Source organism: Kwoniella pini, chromosome 6 (genome assembly GCF_000512605.2).
Source record: "Kwoniella pini CBS 10737 chromosome 6, complete sequence".
Classification (NCBI taxonomy): Eukaryota; Fungi; Basidiomycota; class Tremellomycetes; order Tremellales; family Cryptococcaceae; genus Kwoniella; species Kwoniella pini.
Genome location: NC_091721.1, coordinates 1,372,262 through 1,387,697, shown reverse-complemented (window position 1 = coordinate 1,387,697; position 15,436 = coordinate 1,372,262). Strand labels below are relative to the sequence as shown.

General features: G+C 41.4%; 6 protein-coding genes across 6 annotated transcripts; 2 read left to right on the top strand and 4 right to left on the bottom strand.

Moving 5' to 3' along the window:
* Positions 1-96: 96 nt before the first annotated feature.
* Positions 97-3,850, bottom strand: I206_104964 (uncharacterized protein; the record flags this gene model as incomplete). The annotated part of the gene is made up of 11 exons (XM_019154266.1): positions 97-810; positions 861-1,088; positions 1,150-1,205; positions 1,263-1,654; positions 1,710-1,801; positions 1,851-1,990; positions 2,048-2,215; positions 2,275-3,040; positions 3,092-3,209; positions 3,275-3,605; positions 3,661-3,850. 11 exons carry the CDS (start codon positions 3,848-3,850, stop codon positions 97-99), a joined length of 3,195 nt encoding a protein of 1,064 aa, XP_019013006.1.
* A 587-nt stretch (positions 3,851-4,437) lies between these two features.
* Positions 4,438-8,442, top strand: I206_104963 (uncharacterized protein; the record flags this gene model as incomplete). Its single annotated transcript, XM_019154265.1, has 16 exons — positions 4,438-4,970; positions 5,014-5,105; positions 5,160-5,197; positions 5,251-5,863; positions 5,920-6,034; positions 6,093-6,309; positions 6,360-6,506; positions 6,560-6,621; positions 6,674-6,772; positions 6,831-6,980; positions 7,033-7,259; positions 7,319-7,416; positions 7,471-7,545; positions 7,599-7,826; positions 7,890-7,955; positions 8,017-8,442. 16 exons carry the CDS (start codon positions 4,438-4,440, stop codon positions 8,440-8,442), a joined length of 3,186 nt encoding a protein of 1,061 aa, XP_019013005.1.
* Positions 8,443-8,804: 362 nt separating this feature from the next.
* Positions 8,805-10,517, bottom strand: I206_104962 (uncharacterized protein; the record flags this gene model as incomplete). Its single annotated transcript, XM_019154264.1, has 5 exons — positions 8,805-8,954; positions 9,034-9,819; positions 9,871-9,993; positions 10,063-10,323; positions 10,383-10,517. 5 exons carry the CDS (start codon positions 10,515-10,517, stop codon positions 8,805-8,807), a joined length of 1,455 nt encoding a protein of 484 aa, XP_019013004.1.
* Positions 10,518-11,274: 757 nt separating this feature from the next.
* Positions 11,275-12,518, top strand: I206_104961 (uncharacterized protein; the record flags this gene model as incomplete). Its single annotated transcript, XM_019154263.2, has 3 exons — positions 11,275-11,518; positions 11,569-12,289; positions 12,350-12,518. 3 exons carry the CDS (start codon positions 11,275-11,277, stop codon positions 12,516-12,518), a joined length of 1,134 nt encoding a protein of 377 aa, XP_019013003.2.
* Positions 12,519-13,094: 576 nt separating this feature from the next.
* Positions 13,095-13,802, bottom strand: I206_104960 (uncharacterized protein; the record flags this gene model as incomplete). Its single annotated transcript, XM_019154262.1, has 4 exons — positions 13,095-13,163; positions 13,337-13,444; positions 13,553-13,633; positions 13,698-13,802. 4 exons carry the CDS (start codon positions 13,800-13,802, stop codon positions 13,095-13,097), a joined length of 363 nt encoding a protein of 120 aa, XP_019013002.1.
* A 361-nt stretch (positions 13,803-14,163) lies between these two features.
* On the bottom strand, positions 14,164-15,204 carry I206_104959 (60S ribosomal protein uL22; the record flags this gene model as incomplete). The annotated part of the gene is made up of 6 exons (XM_019154261.2): positions 14,164-14,299; positions 14,364-14,529; positions 14,605-14,733; positions 14,813-14,884; positions 14,971-15,016; positions 15,202-15,204. 6 exons carry the CDS (start codon positions 15,202-15,204, stop codon positions 14,164-14,166), a joined length of 552 nt encoding a protein of 183 aa, XP_019013001.2.
* Between the last annotated feature and the right edge of the window lie 232 nt (positions 15,205-15,436).

Sequence of the window (15,436 nt, the reverse complement as noted above, 5' to 3'; positions counted from 1 at the left end):
TAGAGTGGCATGTCATCCGCACTATCTGTACCCACGTCTCATCGAGTCTTGGCTAATGCTACAAGCAATGCATTCTGTACAACACGGATTATGAAATTACTCCATCTCAAAATCGACATCACTATCTCCCTCTAAAGCTTCTTGTAATTTCCTTCTCTTATCCTCTTCTTCTTCAATCTGTTGAGCAGATTTAGGCGCTCTACTTCGTAAACTTCTAGTCATATTTTGGGCAGCTACAGAAGGGACTTGAGACTTCGCTTTCTTCAGTCTAGGTGCAGTTGGTACTCTACCTCTTGTCAACGATTTAGGTATCGATTCTACCTCTTCTTCATCGATCAAATCGACGTCGTCTTCAACGGTATCTTGAACCTTGCGTTTCTTTACTGACCTTGTCGACGAACGTGTAGGCTGAGATTTAGGTGTCGTGGTACCATTCAGTTTATTCAGCTTGAGTGTGATCCGTGTCGGACGACCGGTGGAAACTGGGGGTTGAGCAACTTCTGAATCGAGCTCAAAGTCTTCTTTGGGGGGCTTGAAATCTGTTTCTTCATCCGTGGCCTGAACCTCAACCACATCCGCATTTATTGGCTGGACTTCTTCCCCTGATGTCGAAGGATGCACATCCTGCATTTCCTCTTCCTCATCACTCTTCGGACTAAGTGATTTCTCCCTCATTCGATCAGTCCAATTGGCTGTACCTTGTTGATGCGCATCAGCCAACACCGAAGCAGCGGACTTCTTCGGCTTGCTTTGTACCTCGGAAGCGGTAGCAGGATCTGCAAGTGGGTTCAGGGCGGATGACTCGTCAAGCTGTTACTCTCATTAGCTGGCTGCACTGGCAATCAGAGGGATTGGCTCACCTGTTCTCCGGTTCCATACTCCGCTTGCAATCTGAGTCTCACCCTCAAACCGTTTATAAGCTTTGCCCAGCGTTTGAGAGCTTTCTCTTCTTTCTTCATTCGTTCTTTCTCTTCGGCTGCAGCGGCCGATTCGGCATATGCATCCATCACCATCTCTTCGTTTTCCTTTGCGACTACAATACCGTTAATCGTTGGTATAGCACGTTGCTTCTTGAACTCGAACCCAGTCTATCAGTCAATCATAGTCGTTAGCACCGAACAATTACGAGTCTCTATATGGCAAACCTACACAAGCTTCAGCATAGCTTATCTCGAGACCCTTGGCGACTTTGGCGATGCCCTTGTCTGTATATATTCCATTAGTATGATGCTCTCATCGTTGCAATGAACATATTTGCTTACAAGGTAAATGTACAGCGCCCGGAGGTAACATCGTGGGAGCGTAAAGATCGATGTTACCAAACGAGTTTTGAGGTATGATTCCATCCTTTATTGGTGGCGGGGTATACAGCTCGGTCTGATATTCCGCATACAACCCTTGCTGAATCGCTTCCCCAGTTTCCTGCACTGCCAATTCCTGCGCTCGCCTTTTCTGTAGAGTAACCGCACGCTGTTTTACCCATTTCAGAGGTTCTTGTTTATCCTTGACTCTTCGCCCGACCCTCATCCATGTTTCAGCTGTTTTACACTGCACTACGTTTGCGCGCCTGTATACCGCTTCACCCCTGAACCGGCCAATTTCTCGTTTAGGCTGTATGATCTCTTCACGCTTGAGATGTCGTTCTAGCACATATCTGAAATACGAATCAGCTACTTTCCCGCGTTCTTTTTCATGATGACAAGACTCACATTGGATGATCCTTGAACCCACTCATGTGCAAAGGCATCCCTTCAGAGTATTGACTAGTTTCTAATTCTGCATCTTCGAGTTCATCTCGATTCTAGATAGTGTATCAGCTTGCATTTAGGGAGTCCAGCTGGTAAGCTCACTAAACGGTAAGGTCGGGTTAAAAACCCCATTACTGCTTCCCACCAGTCCGGCTCGTCTTTCTTTGCAGGTACACGCAGCTTGCTGGTCTTTGCACCAAAGTTCTTGGTATACCTCAAGGTGACATCTCGAGCGTATCCATCTATATCATAATCAGCTTGACTCGTTTCGAACAGAAGGCAGCACGAAAATGGCTCACCCTCTTCAAAAGCTACCACATATACCATTCTTATAGGTCCGCTGTCCGACGTAGGCTCATAATGTGTCTTCTTGCGTATAGTCCCCGCAACCGGATCAACCGGTATCCATCTCTGGTCTGACCGACTGAAGATCTCCGCCCAGAACACGGGTGGCTGCTCGGATAGATCTATGAGGTGGTCAGCTTCCAAGATGACTCCCGTTAGGCTTCACAGCATCGTATCTCACCTTGCTTGGCTTTCGACTTTGGTTTGGAGGGTTTTCCCACAATCTGAGGAGGAGGCTTAGGTGCTCTCAACCTATACAAGTCCGTTGGATCCTGTAGCCGTCTAGTCCCGGCTGCTCTAACATTATTCTTCCTTTCCTTTGGACCTTCTTCACCTGGTATAGGGACTTCCTCAAATTCATCTTCTTCGTCTTCCTCGTCATCAGAGTTCGGTCCCATGCCTTGTCTACTAGCGACTGTACGTCCACCTCGTCCTGCACCAGGTTTCTTTTTCTGGACCACCTTTTCCGCGCGCCAAGGAACAACTTGCAGGGAAGTTACTAATCTGGCACCTAATCCACATGCTCTGGCCAAGGCGACAAACAATTGAGCAGATACATCTCTTGATCCTTCTTGCTGTAGAGCCTTCTTCATCAAGCTATTCACCGATCGCAACTTCTCAGATCCAGATCCTATAGACATCTTTTCTAGCGCATCTTCCCTCTCTTTGCCTTTCTCCTTCGACTGAGCCAAATAATGACTTGGTGTAAGGTCTGCCCGCGTAAGTTTGGGTAATTGATCGATAATTTCCTGTATATCATCCCACGGACGAGTACGTAGGCCTAATGTCGGATCTGAGATGTCAAAGAACGATTGAGACCACCAAGTAACCAGATCTTGTAGCGCATCGAAGAACAGTCGTGATCTTTGAGCTTTGTCGGGAAAACGAGAGGGAGGGATGCTGAATGCGGTCTGCAAAGGATTTGGTAGAAGGGACAGCAGTCGCGCCTGCAAAATTCGGTGAGTAACGGGGTGATAACTGAAGCATGCATGACTTACCTTGAGCAGAGTATTGCTACACCATCTATTTCTTATCCCAGCACTAGCTAAAAGACTTATCACGTGCATTTTATGTATCTCCAACCGTATTGCGCGGTCCTTCGATGTTATCGGTTTTCTGGACGATCAACAGGTCAAAATCACTTCACATTGAAGGCGCCGTAGGGTTGATAGTATGCTCACTTCCGCAAGGCCAGCGCTATCCTCTTAGCTTTCTCTTCTGCCGTTTCTCCACCTATTTCAAGATGTATAACCCCATCTTCTTCCTCTTCTGCACTTTCATCCCCACTCCCTTCGCCATATCCATCTAGATCATAGTCTATACTGGGTGCTGTGGTGTTAGTACCAGGGGTAGTCCCTGCGGTGATATTGCCGCCGGTGTTGGGAGTTCCAGGATACGGCGAAGAAGGTCCGGCAATTGAGGGTATTGCTACTTCCTCAAACTCGTCATCTTCATCCTCTTCATCCGTTGATCGCACCGAGGTTATAGAACGAGGAGCGGTAGGTCGTTGGGCTGAACAGGAATTTGCGTGAGCTTACATACGGATCTCGGAATATGTCATGCATACCTTTAGCTTTGCCCTTCCCTTTTTCCATGAGAAAAATCACCTCTTCACTGGGTGGAGGTGGGGCATGTCTTCTGCTTCCATTTGTCGTAGCTTTGGGAGGTACCTTGTTAGCCTTCGGAGTAAGTTTTGAGTGTGTCGAAGGCCCAGCCTTGGGTATTACCTTCTTGCTTTTCGGCCTCGACGCGCTCATGCTTGGCTGACTTGGCTAGATCGACGGACTATTCTTCCATGAATGAAAAAAAAGATAAAATAGTTTGTTTTTGTCAAAATAGATCAATACGGCGGTGATATGCGTACGTGCGTCATAGTTAGGTAGCAATCTTACTCAAACTGATGGAAAATCAGGTCCCATAATACAGTCAACCATCTTCACGGAGTTCAATTTACCTCCATTCAAAAAAGAACAGCATAGTATACCTAGCAAAGCACCGGTCGGCGAATCCCTATGGTGGTCTTATGATGGTTGACCTCCACTTAATGACACTACCGTGCGAAAGTTGTCTTTACATTTCGAGTCCTGTGTGTTATCCTTTAATTCATGCACTAAGTGACATATTCCATCGTGATCCTCAAGTCACAGATCGACCGGGCGAAGGAGATCAAGTGAGCGATACCCAACGCAGTCAAGGGAATAGTTAATTTCAACTCTGAAGGTCGATGAAAACCGTTTACCCGTTGGTCAATCGCTTGTCTCGATTCAACTCTCTTCGACTGTTCTCGTCTCTAACCAGACTAGCCACTACGTATCAAATATCACCTGTTAGACGATCTATCAGGATGGCATCTACAGACGCAACTACATCAAAGGATTATGGATCTTTCAAGCTCCTACAGTCATTCCCACTCAAATACGCTCCGATCACTCTGTCCAAATGGCGAAGCGAGAAGACCGGTTTGACAGTGGTTTTAGGCAGTCATCAAGCTCCTATCACCAACGGTTATTTCGCAATTGCTTCAGAGATATTCGATGATACAGGAAGACCGCATACTTTGGAACATTTGATCTTCTTGGGATCAAAACAATATCCTTATAAGGGTGTATTGGATCAATTAGCCAATCGTGCCGGAAGCAATGGTACCAACGCATGGACTGCAAATGATCATACCGCCTATACAATAGCTACTGCGGGAAGTGAAGGTTTCTTGAAAATGTTGCCTGTTTATGTAGATCATATACTTCACCCTACGATAGATGATTCGGGTTTCGTAACCGAAGTTTATCATATCAACGGAGCGGGAGAGGATTCAGGAGTTGTTTACAGCGAAATGCAAGGAAGGGAGAATACTTCTGGAGATCTCATGGCCTTAGAGTGAGTGACTTATTCGAGAGCGGTGCTGAAACGATCTAAAAAGGACCCAGAGGACGTTATACCCTCCTTCCTCAGCATACAGAAGTGAAACAGGTGGATTGTTGCACAAATTAAGAGTCTTGACAGCTCAGCAGAGTAAGTCATGGGTGAATTTGTAAAGTGACGCTGATCGTATTGCGAATCTTCTAGTTCGTGATTACCATGGCAAGTATTACCAACCGTATAATGTGAGCTTTTCGCCCATATTTCGCAATGGTCGCCAGCTGACTGTAATGTATAGCTTTGCTTGGTGATCGATGGTGCTGTGCCCATACCTGAGCTCTTCGAGATCCTCAACAATAAAGTCGATCCTTTGATCCTTGAACAACGTAAAGACCAAACAGTGGTTATCCCTCCAGCAGATTGGCAACGTCCTTTTGTGGAGACTACAACTTCACATAAATTAGGTATACCAGAATCGGTAACGAAAGTAGTAGAATTTATGGAGGAGGACGAATCTGTTGGAGAAGTATCTTTGACATACCTGGGTCCTTCGCCAGTGGATTACTTCACCAACACAGCCTTAAAGATTTTGTCTAATTACTTGTCGGTATCGGCTACTTCACCCTTATCAAAAGAATTCATCGAAATTGCCAAACCGTACTGTACCTCCATCAGCTTCTATTCGTCAGATAGAGTAAATCACAATGAACTTCAAGTGGATATCTCGGATGTCCCGGCGAAACACCTTACAACGATAGGAGACAAATTCAAGCAGAAGATAGCAAAAACCGTGACAAAGGAAGGAATAGATATGGAACGAATGGGTCGAGTGCTTCGACGGGATAAGAGAAAGTTGTTGGATTACATGGAGAGTAGAGCCACAGATGTTTTAGCTGATGCAGTCATTGGAGGTAAGCCAAAGAACACCCCGATATGTGCTAGTAAGAATGCTGACACTGTCGGAAAGACTTCTTATATGGTGATAAGGACGGCAAAGATTTGCCAACCGCTTTTGAAGATCTACATGATTACGAGATTCTTGAGTCATGGAAGGCGGAAGATTGGACTTCCTTGCTCGATCAGTCAGTACAGCTTCGTTGGCGTGCCCCACTGCGGCACAAGCTGACGTCTCCCGATTAGGTACTACGCTTCAGCATCCTCCATCACAGTTATCGGTAAACCTTCTGCCGCGCTATCGGAGAAGATAGAGAAAGACGAGAAAGAGCGAGTGGAAAAGCGAAAAGCAGAGCTCGGTGAAGAGAAGCTAAAGGAATTAGAGAGAAAAGTCGAGGAAGCCAAGAAACAAAGCGACGTGCCTCCTCCTTCTGAAATGATATCCAATTTCCCAATTACAGATGTAGGTTTGCCGTTCTTCCTACAGAGGATTGTCTGCTGATGCACTTATAGCCTGCTGGGATCTCATGGGTACCTGTGGACACTGCTATCAACAACGCGAAGGTTCAGAACCTGAAGGTCGACCCAGGACTATTACAAAAACATGTGGATGCTGATGCTGCCGAATTACCTTATCAAGCTCATTTCTCGCATGTGAAAGTAAGTTGTCCGATACTTCGAGATAGCCATCCAATTGACAGATGACTTCGTAGTCTAACTTCGTCGTGGTGACTGCTCTATTCGATACTTTTGGGCTTCCTACACATCTTGCTCCGTAAGTCAATCCCATGCCATTGACGTACATGATTATCAACGGATTGTTCTAGTTACCTCAACCTGTTCACGAGCGCTCTATTCAGTCTCGGCGTCAAGCGAGCCGACGGCACTGTCTTATCTCACGAAGAAGCGGTCAACCAATTAAACGAGTGAGTGCCGGTCACCTCATCTGTAAGGTTATATAGCTAATCGAAGCTCTTCTCTCAGTCTCACCGTATCGCAGCAAATCCACTTCGAATTCAGGGGCAATTTCGCTGAAGTCCTCTGTATAAGCCTGAAAGTGCAGACGCACCAATACGAAGAGGCTGTAAAGTGGATAAGGGATCTGCTCACCGGTGCAATCTTCACTAAAGACAGGTATGCCTGCTGTCGCTGTCATGAGCTGAAATTCAGAGCTGATGTTATACAGATTGTCAGTCATCGTTGCACGACTTTTACAGGAACTTCCTCAAGAAAAGCGAGATGGTGCTACCATAGCAGTGGCATGGGCTAACAAATTGACTTACGATGATTCCAAATCAACTGCTCAACACTGCGACACTTTACAGAAACTGGAATTCATTCCCAAAGCCGCGGATCTGTTGGAAAAAGAGCCCGAGACCGTTTTGACTGCTCTTGAAGATCTCCGAGCTCACTGTGAGTATCTTAAGCGTGACCTTGAGCAGGAGTAATTCAACTGACGTCGTCGTGGATAGTACTCGACGCCTCGAAGATGAGAGTATCAGTGATGGGTGATATCATGAGTTTGGAGAAACCAAGATCGGTCTTACAACGATCATTCCTTCCTATCAAGGTGAGCTACTGCTCTACGTGATGCGATATGATGCTGATTCTTGGACGTCAATAGGACGCCCAACCGCTCGCTCCTCTTTCGACATCACTTCAGACCTTGAGTGAACTTGGTCAAAACCCTTCGAAGAAGGTCAGTAGCTATTCTGTATTCTAGACTTGACAACTAATTCCTTAATCATACAGTGTATTGTTGTACCGATGCCCGCGATCGAAGGATCGTACTCTCAACACTTCGCGAAAGGACCAGCAGGCCACGATCACCCAGACTTACCAGCCTTGAGACTCGCAGCATCTATATTGAACGCTATGGAAAGCTACCTCTGGAAATCCATTAGAGGAAGTGGATTAGCCTACGGTGCACACGTTTCAGTCTATCCAGAGCCTGGATTAGTTGGATTTACAGTATATCGAGTGAGTCAGCTTGGTCTAAGTTACCGCTTTGACGATTCGAGCTAATCGTAACGAATCATGTAGAGTCCAAATGCTATGTTGGCTTATGAAGCTGCTGGGAAGATTATGCAAGGTCTGGTAGATGGAAGCGTAAGTTATCTTATAAAGAATGAATCACCCTTAACTGATTTATATAACATTTTATTTTTAGATTAAACTTGATAAAGATATAATTGACGGTTCAAGATCAAGTATGACATATGATTATGCAAGAAAATCAGAAACAGTTTTATCTGCTGCATCAACAACATATTTAAATGAAATTTTAAAAGGAATAGGTAAAAAAAATGATGAAAACTTTTTAAAAAAATTACCGTTAATAAAAATTGAAAATCTAAAAAATGTAATTGAAAAATATTTTTTACCATTATTTAATTCAAATACTTCTATTGCATCAATAAGTGTTTCTTCAAGTAAATTAAAAGAAATTCAAGATGGTTTTTTAAAATTAGGTTTCAAAGTTGAATTAAAAGAATTACCAATTTTAAATAGTGATCAAGATGAAAGTGATATTGAAATGGAAAATGTTGAAGAAATTGAAAGTGAAGAAGATAGTGAAATTGAAGTTGAAAAATAGTGGATTATAAGAGTTGAGTCTGGATAATAGTATTATTTTGCATCATGAATTCGACGAAATGTCAACTGTATTATAATAATTTCATGCATTGAAGATGTCGTTGAATCAGAAAAATCGTTAATCGTCATTCAGTCAGCACACTGCAAAGAATTGTCTTTTGGTAAATGAAGTACACAGAATATTTTCTATTTACATTACATTTTCTCAGAGTTACAAGTTTCTTTCTGTTACTAATTATTATTCGACTTAACATACATACAGGATATCGAAGATTCAAAATGGGTTCTTTGAATGAAATAAGGGTACGAAATCTTTCAATTTCATAAGATTACATACAGAAGGGCTTTCTGTGATTGAAAACATCAATCCACAGTCGCCTTTTCTGTACCCATAGCAATTTCTAAAGCTTGTTCTAAATCTTCTATAAGATCTTCATAATCTTCTATTCCTACACTAAGTCTAATTAAATTAGGTGTAATATTTAATTCATTTAAAGTTTCTTGTGGTAAATGCTAAAATTGAAATTCAGGATTAGAATCAAGTATTTATATTTATAGAAACAAGAAGAAAAAAAAAGAAAATAAGATTTACAGCATGAGTCATTCCATATGGAACTTCAATTAAACTTTCAACACCACCTAAACTTTCAGCTAAAATTGAAATTCTTAATTCTGTACAAAATTTTTCAACTTGTTTAGAATTTGCATTTTTAATTGTAAAAGTAATCATTCCTCCAAAAGGTATACCTAAATTTCTTGTAAATTCTAAATTTGTTTCATCTACATCTATATCAAAATCTTTATTTTCTTTATTAAAAGGAAATTTCCAACCAAGAAATTCAAGTTCTCTTTTAGCATTTTTTGAAATTAAATCTTGTACATATTCAAAAGCATTATCAGTTTTTAATCCCGGATATCTTACTTTTTCAATTAAATTTGTTTTTGTGGATAACCAATTTGATATTCTTAATGCATTTAAACCATGTTTAATCATTCTAACACTTAATGTTTTAATACTTCTTATCATTAAATGACAATCTCTTGGAGAAGGTGAAGCTCCCATTGAATTTTGTAAAAATCTCAAACCCTTTATTAATTCAGGTCTTAATTTATTTGTAGTTGGTGATATTGTTAATGAACCTAAAATTATATCTGAATGACCGGATGAGTATTTTGACAATGATGACATAGTTATATCAGCTAGAGGATGTTCTCCGTTGGTAGGAATAAGTGGTGTGAAATAGTATGGTGAGAGGAATGTTGAATCGACAAGTATGAGCGGACGAGTTTCAGACGGTAAAGAGTGTACAATATCTGATATCAGCCGAACAGGCGGTACGAGAAGAAGCGGATTAGTAGGCAGTTCCAGCCAAATCAACTACAAGTTGAAGTATCAGCTGGCATGTCTTCCCTGCTTATATCGGCTAACCTTTGTATCTGGTCTTATAGCTTCTCTGATACCTTTTTCGCCAGCTTTCTCCATGTTGAGATACGTGACCTCCAAACCGGTTGGTCGACTAGCTCGAGAAAGATATCTAGCTGTTCCACCGTACTGTGCGGTTAAAATACGATTAGCAGCTGTGGAACAATGTGTCATCTACAGCTGAACGACAACACTCACAACATCGTTCACGGCTAATATATGACCACCAAATCCTTTACCATCTTTTCCACCGGCACCTCCTTCTTCCTTATTAAGAGTAACCCAATGAGCTATAGCAGCAGTAGCAGCTGATCCAGAAGCGAATACCAAGCTTTCTCCACCTGAAGCATCGTGTCTCGCATCGTTTGCCACGGTCGCCGAAGGACAAGTTTCCAAAGAAGTAAGGAGCGATTCAAGATCCGATCTAGTTGGATTACTTGAACGAGAATAGTCAAATCCCTAAGATGTAATACCAATATGAGACGACGAGAACTGTTCCACTACCATGTGATACTCACTCGTAAAGGCTTGCTGACTCCTTCTTGTCTGAAGGTAGTAGCTACGCTTAAACTGGGTACTACAGCTCCGGTTGATGGATCAGGCTCAGATCCAACGTGAATTGATCGAGTTGAGAAATGGTCATGTCTTGGCATGTCGATAATTACTAATAGTGAGATTGTAATTTAAAGCGATTGAGCTCGAACCTGATCGGTCTAGTCTTTTTGTTGTACTATGGTTTTGGTCTCTGTGCAGCAGTTCAGCTGTCCTGTAAGACTGACTTGTAGAGAACAAAGGAGCTGAATAAGAAATGTATAAGATATCTTAATTGCTGTATGCACAATCGATGGCGCAATGATCATCTTCTAGGTGATCAACCTCCACTCTTGCCCCAATGCGGGATATTGATTGCAACCGTGTGATCGTGTCACCTTTACTTGTCCGGCTATGTGCGATACCCACCAAAGACATTTCAATCCTGTATCCTTTGTTACTCGTGTTTCTTCATTATTCGCTACATCAACTCAATCTATCGCTCGGAAAGTCGTTATTCAGTGTGGATAGTCACAACCTCTTCCTCCGAGCACTCAATCGCTATGTCGTCTAAGATGGGTGTCGGTACCTTGGTGGCGGGTATGTTCATTACGGGATGTGCGAATAGTTTACTGTAAGTTACATTTCAGCTCATGGTAAATAAGGCTTAAGCTGTTCTCATCGTAGATCAAAATATCAAGATATGGAATGTGTCGAGAATTGTGGACCGGATGCTACAGGACCTAGAGTCGACTTTGAGCAGCCTGTGAGTTAGCTCTATATCCTCAGAAAGGTTTAAATGGAGCTAACGTTTAATTAGGTATGGCAAACGTTAAAGTAAGTGCTAAATGATTGACGTTCGTGGCTGATCCTTCAAGTATGTTCATTGGCGAATTCTTCTGCTGGATTCCTTTGTTGATAGGGTATTATAATCGTCCGAACAAAGCTTATGAAAATAATCAAGCATCATTTTTGACTAAACTTCTCGCGCCGCCTAATCATCATGCACAAGAAGACGAAATGGAAGATGAAAATCAACCTTTGATTCCTGGACATGGCCCACATAACGCTGTATTATCAGGCTGGAAAATTTGTTGGATGTGGTTCCCTGCTTTCTTTGATAGTGAGCTGATGCAGATCTAAACATGGAATATAATCTGACAATCCCTTTAGTTTGCGGAACTACATTGATGAATACCGGTCTCATCCTTACCCCGGTATCAATCTTTCAAATGTCAAGAGGAGCTTTGGTATTATGGGTCGGTGTGCTTTCAGTCATTTTTTTGAGACGTCATTTATGGCTTTATCAATGGTCAGCTCTCGTTATAGTCACTTTAGGTGTTTGTTTAGTTGGATTATCAGGAAGTTTAGTCAAGCAAAAGTTATCAGATCCAATTGATTTAATCATTACTTTAGCAGAAAGACCTCAAGATGATCCTGCTAGAGTAGCTGTAGGAGTATTATTAATTCTATTTGCTCAAATATTTACAGCAGGTCAATATGTAGTAGAAGAAAAAATTATGAGTCATTATAAAGTTGAAGCTTTAGCTGCTGTAACTTTAGAAGGGTTTTTCGGATTAATTACAACTTCTTTAGCTATGATTTTTTTACAAATCTTTGCAAGAAATCAATCAACTTATTTTGATATTCCAAGAGGATGGAATCAAATAATTTCAACACCAACAGTATGGGGATCATGTATTGCAATTATGTTTAGTATTGGTGCTTTTAATTTCTTTGGATTAAGTGTTACTCATAGAGTTAGCGCAACTACAAGAAGTACAGTTGATACTTGTCGTACACTTGGAATTTGGGTAGTCAGTTTAGGTTTGGGTTGGGAAAAACTTATTTGGCCTTTCAGTTTACTTCAAGTTTCAGGTTTTGCTATGCTAGTGTGAGTATATTAATTGTCAAATCTCATCGTCTGATTTCAAACTGATAGAGTATGGGACAGGTATGGAACATTCGTATTTAATGGTTTGGTTAAACCTATTATTTTCCCTCCTCCACCAAATATTCACCTACCTCATGAACCTGAATTAGAAGAAACTGGGGATTTACCAGCCGCTGGTGCTCAGTCCAGAGCAGGATATGATGTAGTTCCAGAAGATGAAAGAGATTAAAGGGATTTTCACAAAGGAAAAAAACAGCATATGTCAACAATTTCTGTTGAAGTATGTCTGATGCCGAGTTCGACATTTCACCGTAGTGTAAGAAACAAAGTAAGAAACAGATCCATTCCATTCCAAACAGCCAAAAGCAAAGTGTATGTACAATCTATGCATATCTATTGAAGCCCATACGTAATCGACATACGGCTGAAAAGGTATCTTTTATATTTCGCCCACAATGATTGTTCTTCATTATAATTCAATCATCGTGTCTACTCCGTTGAGTCTCGGCCGATGGGAGTGCATTACGGCGTTGGGCATCCAAGATGTATCCATTTAATTTTGTTGATCTTGATGTTTAGTTTGAACTTCCAGTTGTCTTTGCATACTGTGTTTGATGTTATGATTTCCGGACCAGTTGACTTCAATATTAACCCAATATTAACTGACTCGACGATGACATGACCACGTTATACATTCTTGAATGGGTTTCGGTTTTGAAGGCAATCATACAATCGCTAGACCGAAGAGCAAACAGACAACGATGTTAATGGATGTGAATGAAGACCGGTGATGGTTGTTATTTTCTTATTTGGAAGAATTCTTATTATTCAAGGCAGCTGCTTCAATATCATATTGCCTTTTAGCGACAAGACTCTATAAGTTTTTGATGAGCAGGTAACATTGAGAGTGATTTCGCGAAAATGATGAATAAGGTGATATCGAGGGAAAGTTGAATTGATTGGGAGCATTTGACATTTATTATAAGTTCCTTATTCTCTTCTGAGTCTTTTAGGTTGGAGATGAATAAAAGAATGCTAATTGCGCACCTGTTGATAAGTTCCACTACTTGTACTAAATAATCTATCTCCTTCTGTAACTTCAATTTTCTTTTTATTTAAATTTGTAGTAGGTGGTTTTAAATAATTATCAAATCCCTAAAATAATTAAATTCAAATTCAAATGAAAATCATTAATCAAAAATGAAACGTCTTATTGTTTTACTCTTTAAAAAAAATGAGAATTTTACGAATTTTTAAACTAACTTTTATTATATTTCCTCCTGATGCAGCTGTTTCATCTAAATAACTACCTTCAAATGCATATATAGAATTTTCTAAATTTGCCTTTTTTTTAAAACAAAAGTCAGATTTAACAAACAAATGAACGAATAGGGGATTTAAAACTTACTAAGGTTGAATCAATTGCTCTTTTTTTCCTTTGTGCTGCTTCAAGTTCTGCCATTGCTGCTGCTTGTGCTTGTTTAGCATCTGCTGGTGGACCTGACTGACTCATTGTATTAATTCTGTGTGGTGCTTTGATATTTACTTCAGAAATGATAAAAAGGTACAATGGAAAAGTAGTAGGGATGATCATTTATCTTTCTTGAAGTTCACTTTACTTAATTCGCGTCGCAAACGGACATGTTGCTTATTTACGTAATCAAACAGCAACACCTTTCTTTTCTCAAAAAACATTCATCATATGTATGTGCAATATCGTTTGGAATTGATGCGACACACAAAAGCTCAAAATGCAGTCTAGGCGAGCCCTTTTTCGAACACATTATCGTAATGCAGCAGTATGGATCCATCATACATAGCACAACCTGGTATGGTCTGCCGTCTAACTACCCAGAAAACTATCCTAAACCAATTTATGCTTCAATAGCAGCAACGGTCTTTCCCTTCTTTGAGCTGGAAGTAACATCGAGGTCTTTGGCTCTTGGTACTTCGGAGGAAGGGGTGGAGAGGATGATTTCAATGTGACATGGGTGACCTTGGTATGGGTTGCTAATTAAAGAGTATATAGTCAGCATACGTGAAAGAGAAAAGCGGGTATATTTCCACAACTCACATTCTACCGTGAGCTCGGTAAGTTCTTCGTCGGGTTTTAGGAGCTTGTTGAACAACAATGTTCTTGATGATCAAATCCTCAACTTCAAGATCTTTGGCATCGGCGTTGGATTCAGCGTTCTTGAGTAATCGAAGGATGAATCTAACAGACTTCTCGGGCCATCGACCTATAACCATTCCACAAATAGTCAGTATTTCCCCTTTTATTGACCAGTATCCTAAATTCATTTATCCAAACACACCTTTGGTGGTCTTGAATTGTTTAGCTTGAGAAGCTCGTCCGATACCACCAGCGAAACGTCTGAAAGGAATGATTTGCTTGTGGTCTTGAACGTCAGCAAGGTAGGTGTAAGCCTTCTTGATGTTCAAACCTATTTTACATTTCCGTCAGGTCAGCGTGTCTGAAGACTTCCCAATAAACGCCCTCATTGTTTTGAGATTTCGACTCACCAGTAAGAGCAGCAGCAACCTCTCTCATGTTTTTGAAATGAGTTGGGACATACTCTCCTCGGGCCTTGGCGACTAAAAAATCAAATCAAACAACTCCAACGATCAGCCTTTGACTATCCTTCAATCCGATCCCAACACCAAGAAAGACATCTACCCACACTTTTCAGGGTTGCCGGCGACAATGTGGGCAGAGGCGTATCGAACCTGTTGTATGTTATATCCAGTTGTGTGATAGGATTGATGAGTCGCAGTGTAGAGAAAAGTAATTGTTGAGCAAAAGCAGAAAACATCGTCAGCACTGTCTCGCTATCCTGATACAATCCTCCCTCTTATGCTTTCTTCCTTCTTCTACTTGTTCTACAGGAATGTATGATGAGTGTGATACTGACCATTGTATTATGTATTGGCTTAGCCTTTTTTTTTGATGGACAAAGAGGGAGATATAAGTAATTGATGGTTTTGAGAATGTCGAATTGTGCAAAGCTGTCAAGCAACAACCAAAGGGTAAGCCTGAGTCAGAATGTGAGTGAGAGTGAGCCAAGCAGTATAGCAGCCGAACCGTATACACCAAATCCTAACCAAGGCTACAAACGACCATGCATTTCCATTGAATCAATAAATTTA